The sequence below is a fragment of the Capricornis sumatraensis genome, chromosome 17 (genome assembly GCF_032405125.1).
Source record: "Capricornis sumatraensis isolate serow.1 chromosome 17, serow.2, whole genome shotgun sequence".
In the NCBI taxonomy this organism is placed as follows: domain Eukaryota; kingdom Metazoa; phylum Chordata; class Mammalia; order Artiodactyla; family Bovidae; genus Capricornis; species Capricornis sumatraensis.
This window is the reverse complement of record NC_091085.1, coordinates 24,405,950-24,421,769: the sequence shown is the minus strand read 5'-3', so window position 1 is coordinate 24,421,769 and position 15,820 is coordinate 24,405,950. Positions and strand designations below refer to the sequence as shown.

The window sequence follows — 15,820 nt, the reverse complement described above, 5'->3', positions numbered from 1 at the left end:
AGTCAGCTCCCAGTCTTTTTTTTCCTGACTGTATAGAGCTTCTCCATCTTGGCTGCAAAGAATATAATCGATTTGATTTCGGTATTGACCATCTGGTGATGTCCATGTGTAGAGTGTTCTCTTGTGTTGCTGGAAGAAGGTGTTTGCTATGACCAGTGCATTCTCTTGGCAAAACTCTATTAAACTCATTTATCTAGGGTTACACATTTAAACACATGCTCATTTCCCTCTGATACCCATCTTTGATTTTTGGAGATAAGAGTATCAGACTTTACAAATGTATTTCCCGAGGCATCTTTAGGTGATAGAAACAATGACAGAATAATGTATAACAACCTAAGAGTCAAATCAAATGACAACTCAATGAAATACATACTAAATGGTGTTACAGAGGGATTTTCACCCTTTCATTACTTATGCAGGATGAATTAGAAAATTAGATGACCAATAGTGATTCTCTTCCTTATTTTACATTCATGTGCACACCACTACACAGTATATTTCTTTTCTTTCTTTTTTTGGCCATGCTGTGCAGCTTGAAGGATCTTAGTTCCCACACGAGGGATTGAATCTATGCCCCCACAGTGAGCACCAAGGCACAACCATTGGACCACCAGGGAATTCCCCAAAGTGTATTTCTTATCTCAAAATATTTGCCTATAAAAATTTGTTTCCTTAGCCAAAATGGTTGTAAAACATAATTTCCCCTGCAAAGTTTTCAAAAGAATAATGTTATCACCATAAACAGGAACTGAAGTACTGAGATAAATGCCACATTTGAGTATCCATGTATTTTATTTGTTCACATTTATCCTATTTGAGGTTAACACTACATCATTGGACAGTTTAAAAAAATCATTCTGTAAACAAAATTAAAAATAGCAGCAACAGCTAAAAATAAGGACACAATGGATTCTAAAATAAAGGAATGTATTGGAAGGAATATTCTGAATATGCAAAGAAAATGTGACCATGATTATGAATTCAACAATAAGAAGAAAAAAACTCCAACATCTGTAAAAGACAAAACCGTAACAGTAATAAAAAAGAAGTGAAAATACAAAGTGCAGGTGCGACAGTTTTCATTTCCAAGTCCATTCAGTAAATAGAGCATACTATTCTCTTATATAAAGTGTCAAGTTCCGCTTTACACACTCAGTGACGTGACCTTGCAGACTTTTTTTCATTTTACATTATCTCTACATTGATTAAACTGGAAAGATGGTCATATGTGATACATGGTATGATTTCTTGAACCTATGGAAAGCATGGAAATGGCAAAGTTTATTGTTTTATTTTTTTGCTGTATTTGCAATGAGTAACAAGAAGCTGAAAATTCAGTATAAGAAGCATCAGTACTTTTACTCTCCCCCTACCCCCACCCCACCCCCCAAATTCTGAGCCCTCTTATCATTTTTGTTGCTGCTTTCAGATTCTCTGTCACAGAAGACTGTTCATTTTCTCCCTGAATTCCGGCCAGCTGACTTAAATCAATGCAATTGATTTTTCAATGCAATTTGGTCTGGTATTTGCCCAAACTGATCAAATAGAGGTGTTATTCTGGCATCACATAAAAATCACTTATACTTTCCTAACTGCTTAGAACCTCAAATGGGAATGCCTGCAGAATATGCTTTCTGAATAGAGGACTTTTATGAAATATATTTCAAATCTTAAAAAATAGCTTTAATGCTCCCTTAAAGTAGTATAGAATTTATCCCAGCTGACAATGCCTATGCCATTTAAGAACATTCTCTCTCTCTGTGGCATCTCACTTTCCTTACAGCTCTAATTTTATTCAAAAAGCCCGAATACACAACGGCTGCTGCCTTATTTAGCGTTTAAACAGCACTATGTATACAGCTCAACAGCAAGATTAAGAAGTTATAAATGCACACATATCACAGACAGAGTCATCTTTTTTTTTGGGAATTCACTGCATTCTGGTAAATCCCCCTCCCCCCAACAAAAGAGCGGCACTGTACCTACATGGAGGTGTTTTAAGTATTTCTCCAACAGCTTTTCATTGTATTATATTATGAAAACAGTAGGCTTCAGGCCGGGTACTAATAAATATTTAATTTAAAAGGAAGACTGAAGCCCCAACACAGAACATAAAAAAGACCCCGCCCCCCGCCCCCCACCTTCCCGGTCCTCAGAGAAGGTGCCCGATTCAGCCGGACAAGGCCGAGATCTCATAGTCACTGATGGAAGTGAGGGGCTTGCCCATCATCCGGATGTTTTTTGCACTGGTGATCCTGGCCATCATGCACACGGGCTTGTCGAAGTACTTCACGAGGGCCGGCTCGGTCAGGAGAGAGGCCAGGAACTGTTCGAAGGTGATGGCCCAGTCCCGGTCCAGGCTGGTGCTTCGGGGCAGCGCCGCTGTGCCTTGGCCGCTGCGCACCAGGACCGTGTCCTCGCCGATGTCCTCGCAGTGCAGCTTGTCCTCCTCGTGGGAGCCGGCACTCAGCACCGAGTAGGAGGACATGGAGCTGTCGTCCTTGGTGTCGTCGTCGGAGATGAGCATGGAGGAGCAGGCCCCGTGGTCCCGGGGCGAGGAGTCCTCCAGCTTGATGTCCTCCATCTGTCCGCCCAGGGAGTGCTCCTCACCGGCGCCGGCCAAGCTGGCCGGGAGGGGCTCCGCGGCTTCGGGCACGTAAGGCTGGCTCGGCCCCTTCTTGGGGAAGAGCACGCTGCCGGGGAGGCCCTGGTGGCCGGCCGGCCCGCTGCCCCCACCCCCGCCCTCCTTGGCAGGCTGGGGGGTGAAGAGCTTGCCCACTTCCCCAATCTCCAGCAGGAGGCTGGTCACCGCCGCCGTGGCGTGGTACAGCTCCTGCTCGTTGGGGTCCTCGCTGAACATGTTGTACATCGTCTTACACAGCTCAATAAACTGCCCCTGAAAAGTGATCGGGGAAAACAGGAGAACATGACCACCTCATAGGGAGTACAGAGCCAGGACCCAAGTGGACTGCAAAGCTGCTTAATATCAGGACTCCTGCAAGAAAGTCCTGTTGTGCAGGTTTAAAGGGATGGACGGTGGATTCAGTCTCTTTATGGTGTGTGTGCTAAGTCACTTCAGTCATGTCTCTTTGGAACACTATGGACTGTGGCCCGCCAGGCTCCTCCGTCCATGGGATTCTCCAGGCAAGAATTCCGGAGTGGGTTACCATTTCCTCCTCCGGGAGTTCTTCCTGACCCAGGGATTGAATCTGCATCTCCTGTGTTTTGCATTGGCGTGTGGGCTCTTTACCACTAGCTTTACGACTGTAGCCAAGCAGGATTTGAACCTGCACGGGGAGATGCAAATGGATGTCCTCTTGGTCACAACTACAGGTCTTTTTATTAGCGGTTCCTTTGTTATACAAATGTCTAACTAACTCCTTTATCCTTTCTTGCTGACTTTTAAGTAAACCGTAGACCTCATCTTATTTCACGCCTATACACTTCAGCATTCGGCCCAAGTTTTCCAAGTTCAGCTCAAATCCTCTCTCCCATGACACATCTGCTGGTTTCTCTGGCCAGAAGTCATGTTTTCTACCTCCACCCAGACAATTTATCTCTTCTCTGTTAATAAAAAGCATTTTCATCCTGTATTTTAAATTATTTACATGGTCATATCTTCCTCATTATATTTCAGCTGTTTAAGGGAAAAAAGTCAGACACCTATTTATAGCTAAGTACAGTGGTTTGAAAATGGCATGAGCTTGTCTTCTGAATGTCTGATGGAATTTTAAAATGCTTTTTGGCACACCATGAGGCTTATGGGTCTTAGTTCCCCTATCAGGGATTGAATCTGTGTCCTCTGCATAGGAAGCGCAGAGTCTTAACCACTGGACTGTCTGGAAAATCCCTCTGAGGGGTTTTTATTTTTTCACCTTTTTTTTTTTGGGTTTTAGGGTATAGCTGATTAACAAGGTTGTGATAGTTTCAGGTGAACAGCAAAGGGACTCAACCATACATATACATGAATCCAATCTCCCCTACCCTCCCACCCAAGCTGTCACAAAACTCTGAGCAGAGTTCCACGTGCTATACAGTAGGTCCTTGTCAATAATCAATTTTAAATATAGCAGTGTGTACAAGACCATCCCAAACTCCCTAACTATCCTGCCTGCCTCCTGCCCCCGCCACCCCGGCAACCGTGAGTTTGTTTTCTCAGTCTGTGAGTCTCTTTCTGTTCTGTAAGTAAGGACATTTGTGTCGTTTCCTTTTAGATTCCACATATAAGGCACGCTGTATGATATTTCTCCTTCTCTGTCTGACTGACTTCACTCAGGATGACAACCTCCAGGTCCATCCATGTTGCTGCATTATTTCACTATTTTTAATGGCTGGGCAATATTTCATTGTATATAGGGATTACATCCTCTTTACCCATCCCTATGTTGATGGACATTGAGGTGGCTTCCATGTCTTGGCTACTGTAAACAGTGCTGCAGTGAACACTGGTGTGGTGCATATACCCTTATGGATGATGTTTTCCTCTGGATATGTGCCCAGGAGTGGGACTGCAGGGTCGTATGGTAGTTCTATTTTTAATTTTTTTCAGGACCCTCCATACTGTTCTCCCTAATGGCTGTACCAACTTACATTCTCGCCAACAGCATAGGAGGGTTCCCTTTCCTCTGAGGGTATTTTTAATGATTGGGATGAGAATGCATGTACTCTCAAAATACCACAATATTTTGTGGTTCCCATTTTCTGAGGTGGTCATTTCCTCATAACAGCGCATACTTTAAATGCACAAAAGCGTCCACAAAATACATTCAAACAGGTACTAAATAAATGCTCCAGGTTACCATTATCCTTGAGGGATACTTATTCTACATTTATCTGTGACTGAGAACAGAGCTTCAAGGTTTAAAATGAATGAACTGTGCTGTTGAGCACTCACCTGATTCAATTTTGGTAAATCCTTTGCATTCTTTGATTTGGCTTTATTTTCTGGAGTCCAGAGTCTCAGATAATTACGATTTTCTTGAGAGTTTGCCCTCTTCCCTAAAATCCAAATGCCAAGAAATTAGTGTTCAAAGGTCAAGAAACAACTGTTGAACCAGCAGGAAGGGAAACACAGAGAAGAGGAAGTCTGTACCTCTATCCGGCTTTAAACTCACTGTAACAAAGCCATCATCTGCGCTGTGTTTGCTTCTGCTGTCCAATCCAACCACTGCCAAAAGAGTTAAAAAGAAAAGAAGGAGGGTGTTACATGATAAACCCACAGGTTTATTAGCACGTGTAAGAGAAAACAGAAACACCTCTAGGTGGGGTTACAGTCGGATAAAGCACTATGCTGGAAGGCTTACTACATTATCTCACTAAATCCTTACTGTACCCAAGGTGACAGTTCTCATCTCCCATGTTCCCACAAGGACCCTGAGGCTCCCAGATACACGAAGCTGCTGGAGGTCATCTAGACAGAGCTAGCATCCTGACCAGAGCTCCTGCCCGTAACACACACGTCAATAAGAAGACTGCGTCTGCCTCTCACTCCTCTCCACTCAATCACTTAGGTGCTCACAGTTCAAAAGCAGGTCTGAGCTGTGCTTACTTAGGGACTGTAAGATTTAAGAGGCAAAAGGACCCAGGAACAACTCACACTGATTTTCGAACAGGTGAAGTCAGGAAGCTGCCATAATGATGAAGTAAAGAATGCATGGCAGCAGCAAGTGGGAAGGTGCTGCTGAGATTCACACATGGCAAAACAGAACAAGTTCACACATTAATCTGCAGGTATTCCCAATGAGCCAGATCATGTCTGGATCAACCTAACAACCATACAGAGCAGGGGTCGGCAAAGTTTCTCTGTAAAGGGCCAGATGGCAAATATCTGAGGCAATTCTATCACTGCAGTGTGAGAACAGCCATAGGCAATATATAATTCAATGAGCTTGGCTGTGTTCCTGGCTGTGTTCCAATAAAACTTTACTTACAGGCAGTAACATTTACATTTTATATTATTTTAATTTTTTAATATACATTTTATATTATCACAGGCCATACAAAGAGGTGGTGGGCCAGATTTGGTCCAAAGTTTGCTGACCTCTGTTACAGAGCAGCATATCTGACTACAGGTCAGGCTTTTTCTTTTATTTGTTTATTTGGCTGCAATTGGGTCTAGTTATAGCATGAAGGATCTTTAGGTGTGGCATATAGGATCTAGTTCCCTGACCAGGGATTGAACCCATGCCCTCTTCTTGGGAGCACAAAGTCTTCGCCACTGGACCACCAGGGAAGTCCCAGTCATACATGGTCCTTTTGATGGGCTAAAGTACCCACTCTCCAGCAGTTGCATGCATGCTAAGTCACTTCAGTCGTATCTGACTCTTTGTGACGCTATGGACTATAGCCCACCAGGCTCGTCTGTCCATGAGGATTCTCCAGGCAAGAATACTGGAGTGGGCTGCCATGCCCTTCTCCAGGGGATCTTCCTGACCCCAGTAGTTACTCAAGTTCAAAAATCTGAAAATAGCATATTAGGCAACTGTATTCATATACTTCCTTGGCTGCCTAGCTTTAGGGGCAACTTGGTTTCCAACAACAGAGGGCTCTGGAGAACAAAAACAGAGCAGGCCTGATGAGAAAGCCACTTACCATGTGTGCATTCTGGGGTGATGTCTTCAAAGAAGTACTGAGTCGCTTCAAAAGCAGAATCGGGCTCGTCTTGATCGGAGGATGGCTCTGGAGAGAGAGGAGAGACAATTCTCACATTGGCAGGGCCACGACTCAGTGAAAGTGTGCTTTAATTATTCACGAAGTGACACAGGGGGATCACAGCACTGAGGGGCCTGGGATACCCGCAGCCTCAAAACCTTATGGGAGGGGGGTTCCCCCCATTTCTCACTCCATCTTCCTTTATAGCATTGAGGGCCCTGGAATACCCGCAGCCTCAAAACCTTATGGGAGGGGGGGTTCCCCCCATTTCTCACTCCGTCTTCCTTTATAACAACCCCTCACCAAAGAGTCCCTTCACGTTTTCCTTTTTTGGAAACTTTCCTAAATCCTATGGAATGATGCTTTAAGGAACCAAATTTTAGATTATTCCCAAATCTATAGTTTTATTCTATCTCTATCCTTAGAGCTAATCCCTCTTCCTTCCTCCCTCCCTCTCTCTCTACTTTCTCTCTCTCCCTCTCTTCCTCTTTCTTTCTCTTTCCCTTCCTCTCTTTCTTTCTTTTTTAGCATTCGCTAGATATTTCCAACTGGTGGCCAACCCGGTCTAAAGCTGAACTAAAAAAACTTCACCATCTTTCCCACTGTCTCTGTCAGAGGTAAGACTGCTCTCCCTAGACTCAGAATCCCAGGAGTTACCAAGTGCTATTTATTTGTTCTCTTGCAAAAGTCTGCTCTATTACAGCAGCTCACACTTTGGACAAATGAATGACCACTGAACCAAGCACCTGCTAATTCAGGAACTCCTGGCAATAATACTGTTCAGTTTGTTCCTAGTGATCCATGAGTGATTTTTGTATATCAAAGAAGCGGCAAACAGGGCACACCAAAAAAGACATCAAGCCAGGCCAGGGCCACGGGTACCCGTGCTACTCTGCGTGGCTCACTTACCAGGTAGGACGTGCATTTTGTAGAGGAGTTTGAGCTTCTCTGTGAGGTCCCCATGGCACGCGGCACCTAGAAGTCACACAAGTACCAATATGAAATGTACTGTGCTCGCAACAGCCCTGCCCCACCCTGAGGCTTAGTGTCCCCTTGAAGCATCAACCTACAAGCTGAAACCCAGATATTGTATGGGATTGGTGTTAAAAGCTCTGAAATGAGGATGTCTGGTTTCAACGTCTTTGTATAGATACCATGTGCCCTTGGGAGAGTGAACCTCTCCAGATCTCAGTTTCCCCTCTAGGAGGCAGGATGACAAATTAGAAGATTCTACCAGTGGTCTTGACATCAGGACCCACGAAAGGTGAGAATTAAAGGTTCTTAGATTAGCAGCTGGCACAAATTAAATGAGTGTTACTGATACAAAGGGCTTCCCTTGTGGCTCAGACAGTAAAGAATCTGCCTGCCAATGCAGGAGATGTGGGTTTGATCCCTGGGTCAAGAAGATCCCCTGGAGAAGGGAAAGCAACCCACTCCAGTATTCTTGCCTGGAAAATTCCATGGACAGAGGAGCTGGGGGCTACAATGCATGGGGTCGCAGAGTCGGACATAACTGAGCGACTAACACTACTGATAAGAAATGCCCAGTGACTGGGCCTCAGTATCATAACTTCTAGAGTTCAGAAATAATCTTGATACACGTTTTTAAAGCCTATTTTTAAAAAAAATTTAATTTTATTTGGTGCCATGCCTTGCAGCATGCAGGGGTCTTAGTTCTGCAACCAGCGATTAAACCCATGCCCTCTACACTCAGAGCATGGAGTCTTAACCACTGGACCAATACATGTTTGACAGTGCTTCAAATTGTTCATTTTAGAAATCCTTTTTAGGTGCTTCTGGTCTCTTAAATAGTTCTTCAGTCCAATTTAGCCTAACCTAGCTGCCATTAAGGGTTTCCCTGGTGGCTCAGCAGTAAAGAATCTGCCTGCAATGCAGGAACCACAGGAGACATAGATCCAATCCCTGGGCTGGGAAAATCTCCTGGAGGAGGGCATGGCAACCCACTGCAGTATTCTTGCCTGGAGATTCCCATGGACAGAGAAGCCTGGTGGGCTACAGTCCACGGGGTCACAAAGAGTCGGACATGACTGAGTAACTTTGCATGCACACAGCTGCCATTCTATCACCACTGTTTCAGTCCAAAGAATCTTGTTACTTTCTCCCTTAAAGTCAGTAAGTATTTCAAGAACCAGAAAATACTTCTAAGTACATATTCTCAGAGCACAGAGTTCAAGATGAATCAGATTTGGGAAAAGAGGAATCAGAGGATCTGGACTGGTCGACAGGGACAGTAGGGATTATCTCGTCCGACCTCCCATGTCCACATCCACCTAGGAGAGGATCCAGCGCCCGCTTGAACATCCTCAGAGTCAGAGATGGGCAGCTCATCCCAACCAGAGGCATCTCATCCCAGCAGGGAACTCCTGAGACACTGAAAGTGCTCCTGTCATTTTCACTTCAGTCAGGACCCTTAACCTGCAGACTCAGGTTCATCAAGTTCATGAACTGCATATAACATAAAATGTGTTCACATGCCAATGTCACTTTGGGGGAAGAAAATTTCCACAGTCCTTATCAGATCTCAGAGATTATGACTCAACAGAAGATGCAGAACGATTCCTCTTCCTGCCTCTTGAAAGTCAAATAGAATAGGTCTACCGCATCTTCATTGCAACAACCCTTCAGATTTTAAGGTCCTGTTTCCCACCAGCTTATCTTCTCAAGGCAAGTTTATATTCCCCAGGCTACACCTCTCTAAGTCTTTTTCAACTTTCTCATATGACATGGTTTGTATACTCTTTTTTATTTTTACTCACATCTACCTTATGTGTTAATGCATCTCTCAGTCTGCCTCTGGACAGAGTTCCAGATGGCTTTTGTCCACTGTGGAAAAGAGTGGAACTGTTCTTGACTCTTCCCCTAATACAGCCTAAGTCTGCATTCAGCTGTTTATACTCCTCTTTCTGGAGCTGGACTACACAGTCAACTACACCTCAAGACATCTGCACACTGACTCATACTAATCATGAAAATAATGACAGACATTCGTGAACCATTCACTTTGTAAAGGACGGGAAAGCCTGACATGCCGCAGGCACTGGGCAACTGAACAACAACAAACGCTCTGTTCACTTCTTTCCATGTGCATTTCACTTTCTTCTCCCAAGAATTCTATGAGATGGGCACCGTTATTATCCCAGCCTTACAGATGAAAAAGGCCAGGATTACTCAGGTAATATGTTCAAGGCCATAAGCTATTAACAGCAAGTGGCAGACCCAGGATTTGAACTCAGATTTGTCTGACTCTAGAAAGCATAGCTGCAACCACTATATGTATGTATATGCAGACATACAGTCCTTTTACAATCATTTCTTAAAATTTAAGACTTCTGGAGATTTTCCAGGTGGTCCACTGGTTAAGAATCTGCTTGCCAATGCAGGGGAAAGGGGTTCGATCCCTGGTCAGGGAAGATTCCACATGCCTCTGGGCAACTAAGCCCCTGGGCCACAACTACTGAGCCCACATGCCCTAGAGCCCACGCTCTGAAACAAGAGAGTAGCCCCTGCTTATCCCAACTACGGAAGGCCCCCCTGCAGCAGAAGACCCAGGACAGCCAAAAATAAGCAAATAAATAAACAATTTTTTAAAATGTTAGACTTCCGATTTATCCCTATCAATTTGTTATTACCAATCATTCCCTCCTCTAGTATTATTTTTTTCCATCTTGTTTTTGTCCTCCAACATGCTGACTGTCTCTTCTAGCTTTGTGTAACTGACATATTTAGTGTGCCTTCTCCACCTTGATAGTTTAAATCGCTATCTGAGTCAGGTAGAGGGGATTCCTAGTCATTGTAGAGACAACAATAACTAACACTTTCTGAGCCAGGCACTGCTGTAGGAACGTAACCTGAATTATTTCTTTCAGTCCCGACAATCATTACTTTGTAAATGAGGAAACAACCCCAGAGGTTAAACATCAAGCCCAGTGTATAGAGAACTCTCTGCTGGCTGTCATGCTCTGGGAGCAGGGTTCAGTTAGTCATGGAATCACCAGCTTCCATTTCCCTCCAACTCTCCAATGTCCAATGACCAGCTGCTCTGTGGCATATGTGGGTTGTTTAGAAAAGCTGCCTTCCAGCAATACCACTGAAAAAGGAGATCCAGCTACTTTGTGCCTTCAGATAGTAATCTCTTATCTCTAACTCCATAGAGACTCATCTGGTCACTGATTTCAGGGGGGATCTTTCTGGGGATGGACACTGAAATTACTGACCCATCTTTTCCAGAATTCTTTCTTAAGTTTCTTAAGACTTGAACAGAATTTCTCTTGCCTAGTCGACTTGTCCATCTCCATAGCTGTAATCGACCTGCATGACTGACCACAGCTCTGAGCCTCCTCCCAGCAATCTAGGTGGAGTTTATTTTGCTCAAAGAACTCAACTGCATTTTAAGAAGCCTAAGTACTTTTCTCCAGTATTTTCACTATCATGGACTGCAAGCCTCTCTTTCCTTTTCCCAAGATTTTGAAGAGTATTTGCCTTGTTGGGGTTTGACTAAGCTTAAATAAATTATATATTTATATTGATTCCTGTCACTTCCTACACATTGGTATTTTCATCCTGAACGTTTGCCACAAGCAGATTTACCCCACAACAAACTGACCATAAGGTCATTCTGCCATAAAAGAAAAAAATAATTACTGGTTGATGGTTACATTACACTGGAAAAACAGATATCAATTTTTGCAAATCCTTCAGCAAGCTATTCTAAGCCAGACTGTGTTTTCACCATTTTCAAGAAACGTATATACCCATCAGGGATCACATAACCATTTCCTTTTCATGGGGCAGGAGGAGCTTGATTCTCCTTTTGCCATCAACGTCTAATACTGATTGATAAATCTGGTAAAGAGCCTGAGAGGAGAAGCTGTCCTACCCAAATTACTTAAAGAATCGATTATTAGTGCTCTTGAAGGTCACTGGGAATTAGCAGCCACTTCTTGTGGCTCAGATGGTAAAGCATCTGTCTACAATGCGGGAGACCTGGGTTTGATCCCTGGGTCGGGAAGACCGCTGGAGAAGAAAATTGCAATCCACTCCAGTACTACTGCTTGGAAAATCCCATGGACAGAGGAGCCTGGTAGGCTACAGTCCATGGGGTCGCAAAGAGTTGGACACGACTGAGCAAATTCACTTCACTTCACTTCTTTTCTATCTGCCATAGCTTGGTAAACTTCTAGTTTTGATGAGTGAGAGGGATGACTATGCTCATTAAGTTCAGCTCAGTTGCTCAGTCACGTCCAACTCTTTGTGACCCCAGGGACTGCAGCACGCCAGGCTTTCCTGTCCATCACCAACTCCTGAAGCTTGCTCAAACTCATGTCCATCAAGTCAGTGATGCCATCCAACCATCTCATCCCCTGTCTTTTCCAATGAGTCAGTTCTTCGTATCAGGTGGCCAAAGTATTGGATCTTCAGCTTCAGCATCAGTCCTTCCAATGAATATTCCGAGTTGATTTCCTTTAGGATTGACTGTCTGGATCTCCCTGCAGTCCAAGGGACTCTCAAGAGTCTTCTCCAACATGACAGTTCAAAAGCATCAATTTTTCAGCATTCAGCTTTCTTTATGGTCCAACTTTTATATCCATACATGACTACTGGAAAAACCATAGCTTTGACTAGATGGACTGTTGCTGGCAAAGTAATGTCTCTGCTTTTTAATATGCTATCTAGGTTGATCATAGTTTTTTTCCCCAAGGAGCAAGCGTTTTTTAATTTCATGGCTGCAGTCACCATCTGCAGTGATTTTGGATCCCAAGAAAATAAAGTCTGTCACTGTTTCCACTGTTTCCCCATCTATTTGCCATGAAGTGATGGGACTGGATGCCATGCTCACCAAAGGATTTACAAACACTGACTTGTTGTCCTTTTCTAGTGTCGTGATTGTCAACTAAGTATTTTTATCTCTCATGTTAAAATGGCCTTATGGCCAATTAGTTGTACAGTGAAACTGGTTGCAGCAAAGATGTTTACAGCAAAAATTCCTTGACCCCTTTCTATAAGTAGAATCTGTCTTTCTTTTCCTTCTCCTTATTTTGTCCAAAGGTCATTAAAAAAAAAATCTCCCTTTTGATAGATACCAATGATACTAAGTAGTTACTTGGGAACAAAAAAGATTACGAGAGGGTCAAAATGTCTCTAGCCTTGTCTAGATTGTTTCACTTTTTTATTTTATTTTGCTCACTTTTAAAAAACTTTATCTGTGGCAGATTCATGTTGATATATGGCAAAACCAATAAAATATTGTAAAGTAATTAGCCTCCAATTAAAATAAATAAATTTATGTTTAAAAAATTATAGAAAAACACTTTATTGCTTTTATATTTTTATTTTTGAGGCCATATTGCATGGCATATGGGATCTTAATTCCCTACCCAGGGATTGAACCTGCACCCTCTGCAGTGGAGGCTTGGAGTCTCAACCACTGGACCACCATGCAAATTCCTTTGTTCACTTTTTTAAAAAGCAGAATGTATTTATGCATTATTTGTGTAATTAAAAATCAATACCTCTTTCTTCCCTAAAAAAAGAGAAAAAAAAAATCTGTTTGCTGTCCTTAAGCACAGAATAATGAAAAAGGACGTGCTTCTGAAATAAACTTTGTCTGAATCCTGGGTCCAGCATGGACAAACTGCCTTTCAGTTCAATAACAGATATATTCTGACTTGCTAAAAATGAATGTTCCAGCATGTTGCTTAACTTTTCTGAGCCACCATCTCTTTAACTGAAAATGAGGGTATTAATAGTAAACACACAGATAATAAAGCATCATTGTAACTGCACAGCCCTGCTTCCAGGGTGCTCGAGTTCAAACACCAACTTTGCAGTGGTGTGCCTTAGGTAAATTAAATGCACATAAAGTCTGAGAGCAAAGCCTGGTTGAGTAAGTGCTGTATAAATGTTAGTTATCAACACTATTGTGTGCTTCTGTGCTCCTGCTCAGTGTCTGACTCTTTGTGACCCCATGGACTGTAACCTGCCAGGCTCCTCTGTCCATGGGATTCTCTAGGCAAGAACACTGGAGTGGGTTGCCATGCCCTCTTCCAGGGGATCTTCCTAACCCAGGGATCGAACCCATGTCTCCTGTGTCTCCTGCATTGGCAGGCAGATTCTTTACCACTGAGCCACCTGGGAAGTACAGATCAATACTATTATTACCTCAAAGGTCTGTTTGGATTAAGTGATAATGTACAAGTTCTAAAGCATGCTTAATAAAGGCTAGTTTCCTCCATGTAGCCCTTTTGAATGATCTATCTGAGTGCTTTCTACAAATAGTTTTTACTTATCTAAGGCAGCCTCACCTACTCCCCTTTGTTTATTTTAACAACCATCAGTTTCCTTTGGCCTTTAAGCCTTCCAAGTCATTATTCTGTATGATTTAGGGTGCGTTCTGGAATCATTGTTGGCTCAATACCTGATGCCTTCATCTTCCCTTGGGCACATGTCACTTTCAAGTGCATGGACCAGGTCACAGAGTATAGCACAATTAGAATTAAAAGATTTTTCCTATTTAATTCTGGCAGCCCGACATAATGCCTGCTACATCCATAACCTCATGTCAGGTGAAGCTCGACCACCACATAGCTTTTCTGTTCAAATATTAATGCAACAAGCCCAGTGGAATATAGAGCAGTAAACAGGTCAGACAGCGAGGCTGACAGGCAGAAACCCGTGATGCTTGTCGGGTGCGGGTGTGCATTCTCAGGAATGGACACGTTTCCTCCCCACAAAATGGAGAGAAAAGATTTCCACTAGACTGCAGAGCTGTTCATTTTTTTTTAGCCTTTTATTAAATTATGAAATGTTTCATAAAATTTTATGAAATATATCATATGTAGGATAAATATATGTTGGGACAAGTAAAAGCTATCCACATCCAAACATTTCTTCTTCCCTCATAAAGTTATCGTGGTCTGTGAATTTAGGGTTTAAGGTGATATTCTTGCAAATTCCATGACTAAGTATATTAACTAGTGCTGAAGACTATCTGCGGGCTGGTGGCTCAGATGGTGAAGAATCCACCAGCAATGTGGGAGACCCAGGTTTGATCCCTGGATTGGGAAGATCCCCTGAAGAAGGGCATGACAACCCGCTCCAGTATTCTTGCCTGGGAAATGCCTTGGACAGAGGAACCCGGCGGGTTACAGTCCATGGGGTCACAAAGAGCTGGATATGACTGATAGACTAACTAATGTAGAAGGTAATGATTTAATCATACAACATATCCATTAACTAAAACAAATGTACAATCAGCTAGCAGACCTTAAAACATGCTCCTCTGTCCTGTAAGCCCTGTGTTCCGAGGAGAGCAGGGCTGCGGTCCTGAGGGCAGCAAGGCAGACCACGCCGCTCCCCCATCTCCCCCGATTTCCCCACCCCGACCCCCGAACTCATGCAATCATGTCCTTACTCAGCCCCGAGACAAACTCTCGGAAGTTGATCAGAGAGTCTCCATTCTCATCTAATAACTGGAATAAGCGGGAGGCCAGCACGTCAGAGTGAGTTCCGCAGGCCCAGGGAAACAGCAGCGCAAACATGCCCTTGAACTGCTCCAAGTCGATGCGATACTGCTCGAGGTAAGGCAGGCTGGGGTCATGCCGGTCCAGCGCGTTGCTGCTCCCGCCCCAGTAGCAGCTGGTTAGATGTTCCGCCTGCAGAATTGAAGGACAGAATGAAATGGCAGGCTGCATCTCACAGCAAATACTGGCAAGAAAGGCCTTCCTCAAATCTGGGAAAAGGCTTTAGGTCACCAGTCTGCATCTCCTGGGGCAGTGGTCTGGAGCCAGGGCACCCTCAGCTTCTCTTTTACATTTATCTCCACCTGACCACCTCCCACCAATTCCATGGCAACCATCTCTGTGTTTATATCTGGCATGAAAAACCCGTTTCAATTACTGGAGGAGGTGAAGAAAGAAAGAACTTCCCCTTCACCATTTTCTCCCCCGCTGCTACTCCCACACTCACAAGCATTTTAAGGAGTAACTCCCGTAAAGACAAATATTCTGTTTTAAAAGAAATACCATAAAGACAAATACTCTGTTTTAAAAGACATACATAAGAGTGTTAACTTGAAGAGGATCTGTAATTCAGGCAGTCTGATCACCTCCTGTCCGCTGTGAGGATGGTACAGCCCAGAGGGTAAGTG

General features: G+C 43.6%; 1 protein-coding gene across 1 annotated transcript in view; it reads right to left on the bottom strand.

The window, feature by feature from the left end:
• Positions 1-2,173: 2,173 nt before the first annotated feature.
• Positions 2,174-15,820, bottom strand: part of TBC1D9 (TBC1 domain family member 9) — a 115,877-nt gene continuing 102,230 nt past the window's right edge. The window contains exons 16-21 of the mRNA XM_068989698.1: positions 15,086-15,326; positions 7,564-7,629; positions 6,595-6,681; positions 5,096-5,170; positions 4,898-5,001; positions 2,174-2,899 (exon numbers count right to left, since the gene is read on the bottom strand). Of these exons, the coding sequence (XP_068845799.1) occupies positions 2,174-2,899; positions 4,898-5,001; positions 5,096-5,170; positions 6,595-6,681; positions 7,564-7,629; positions 15,086-15,326 (1,299 nt within the window). The remainder of the gene's footprint in view (positions 2,900-4,897; positions 5,002-5,095; positions 5,171-6,594; positions 6,682-7,563; positions 7,630-15,085; positions 15,327-15,820) is intronic.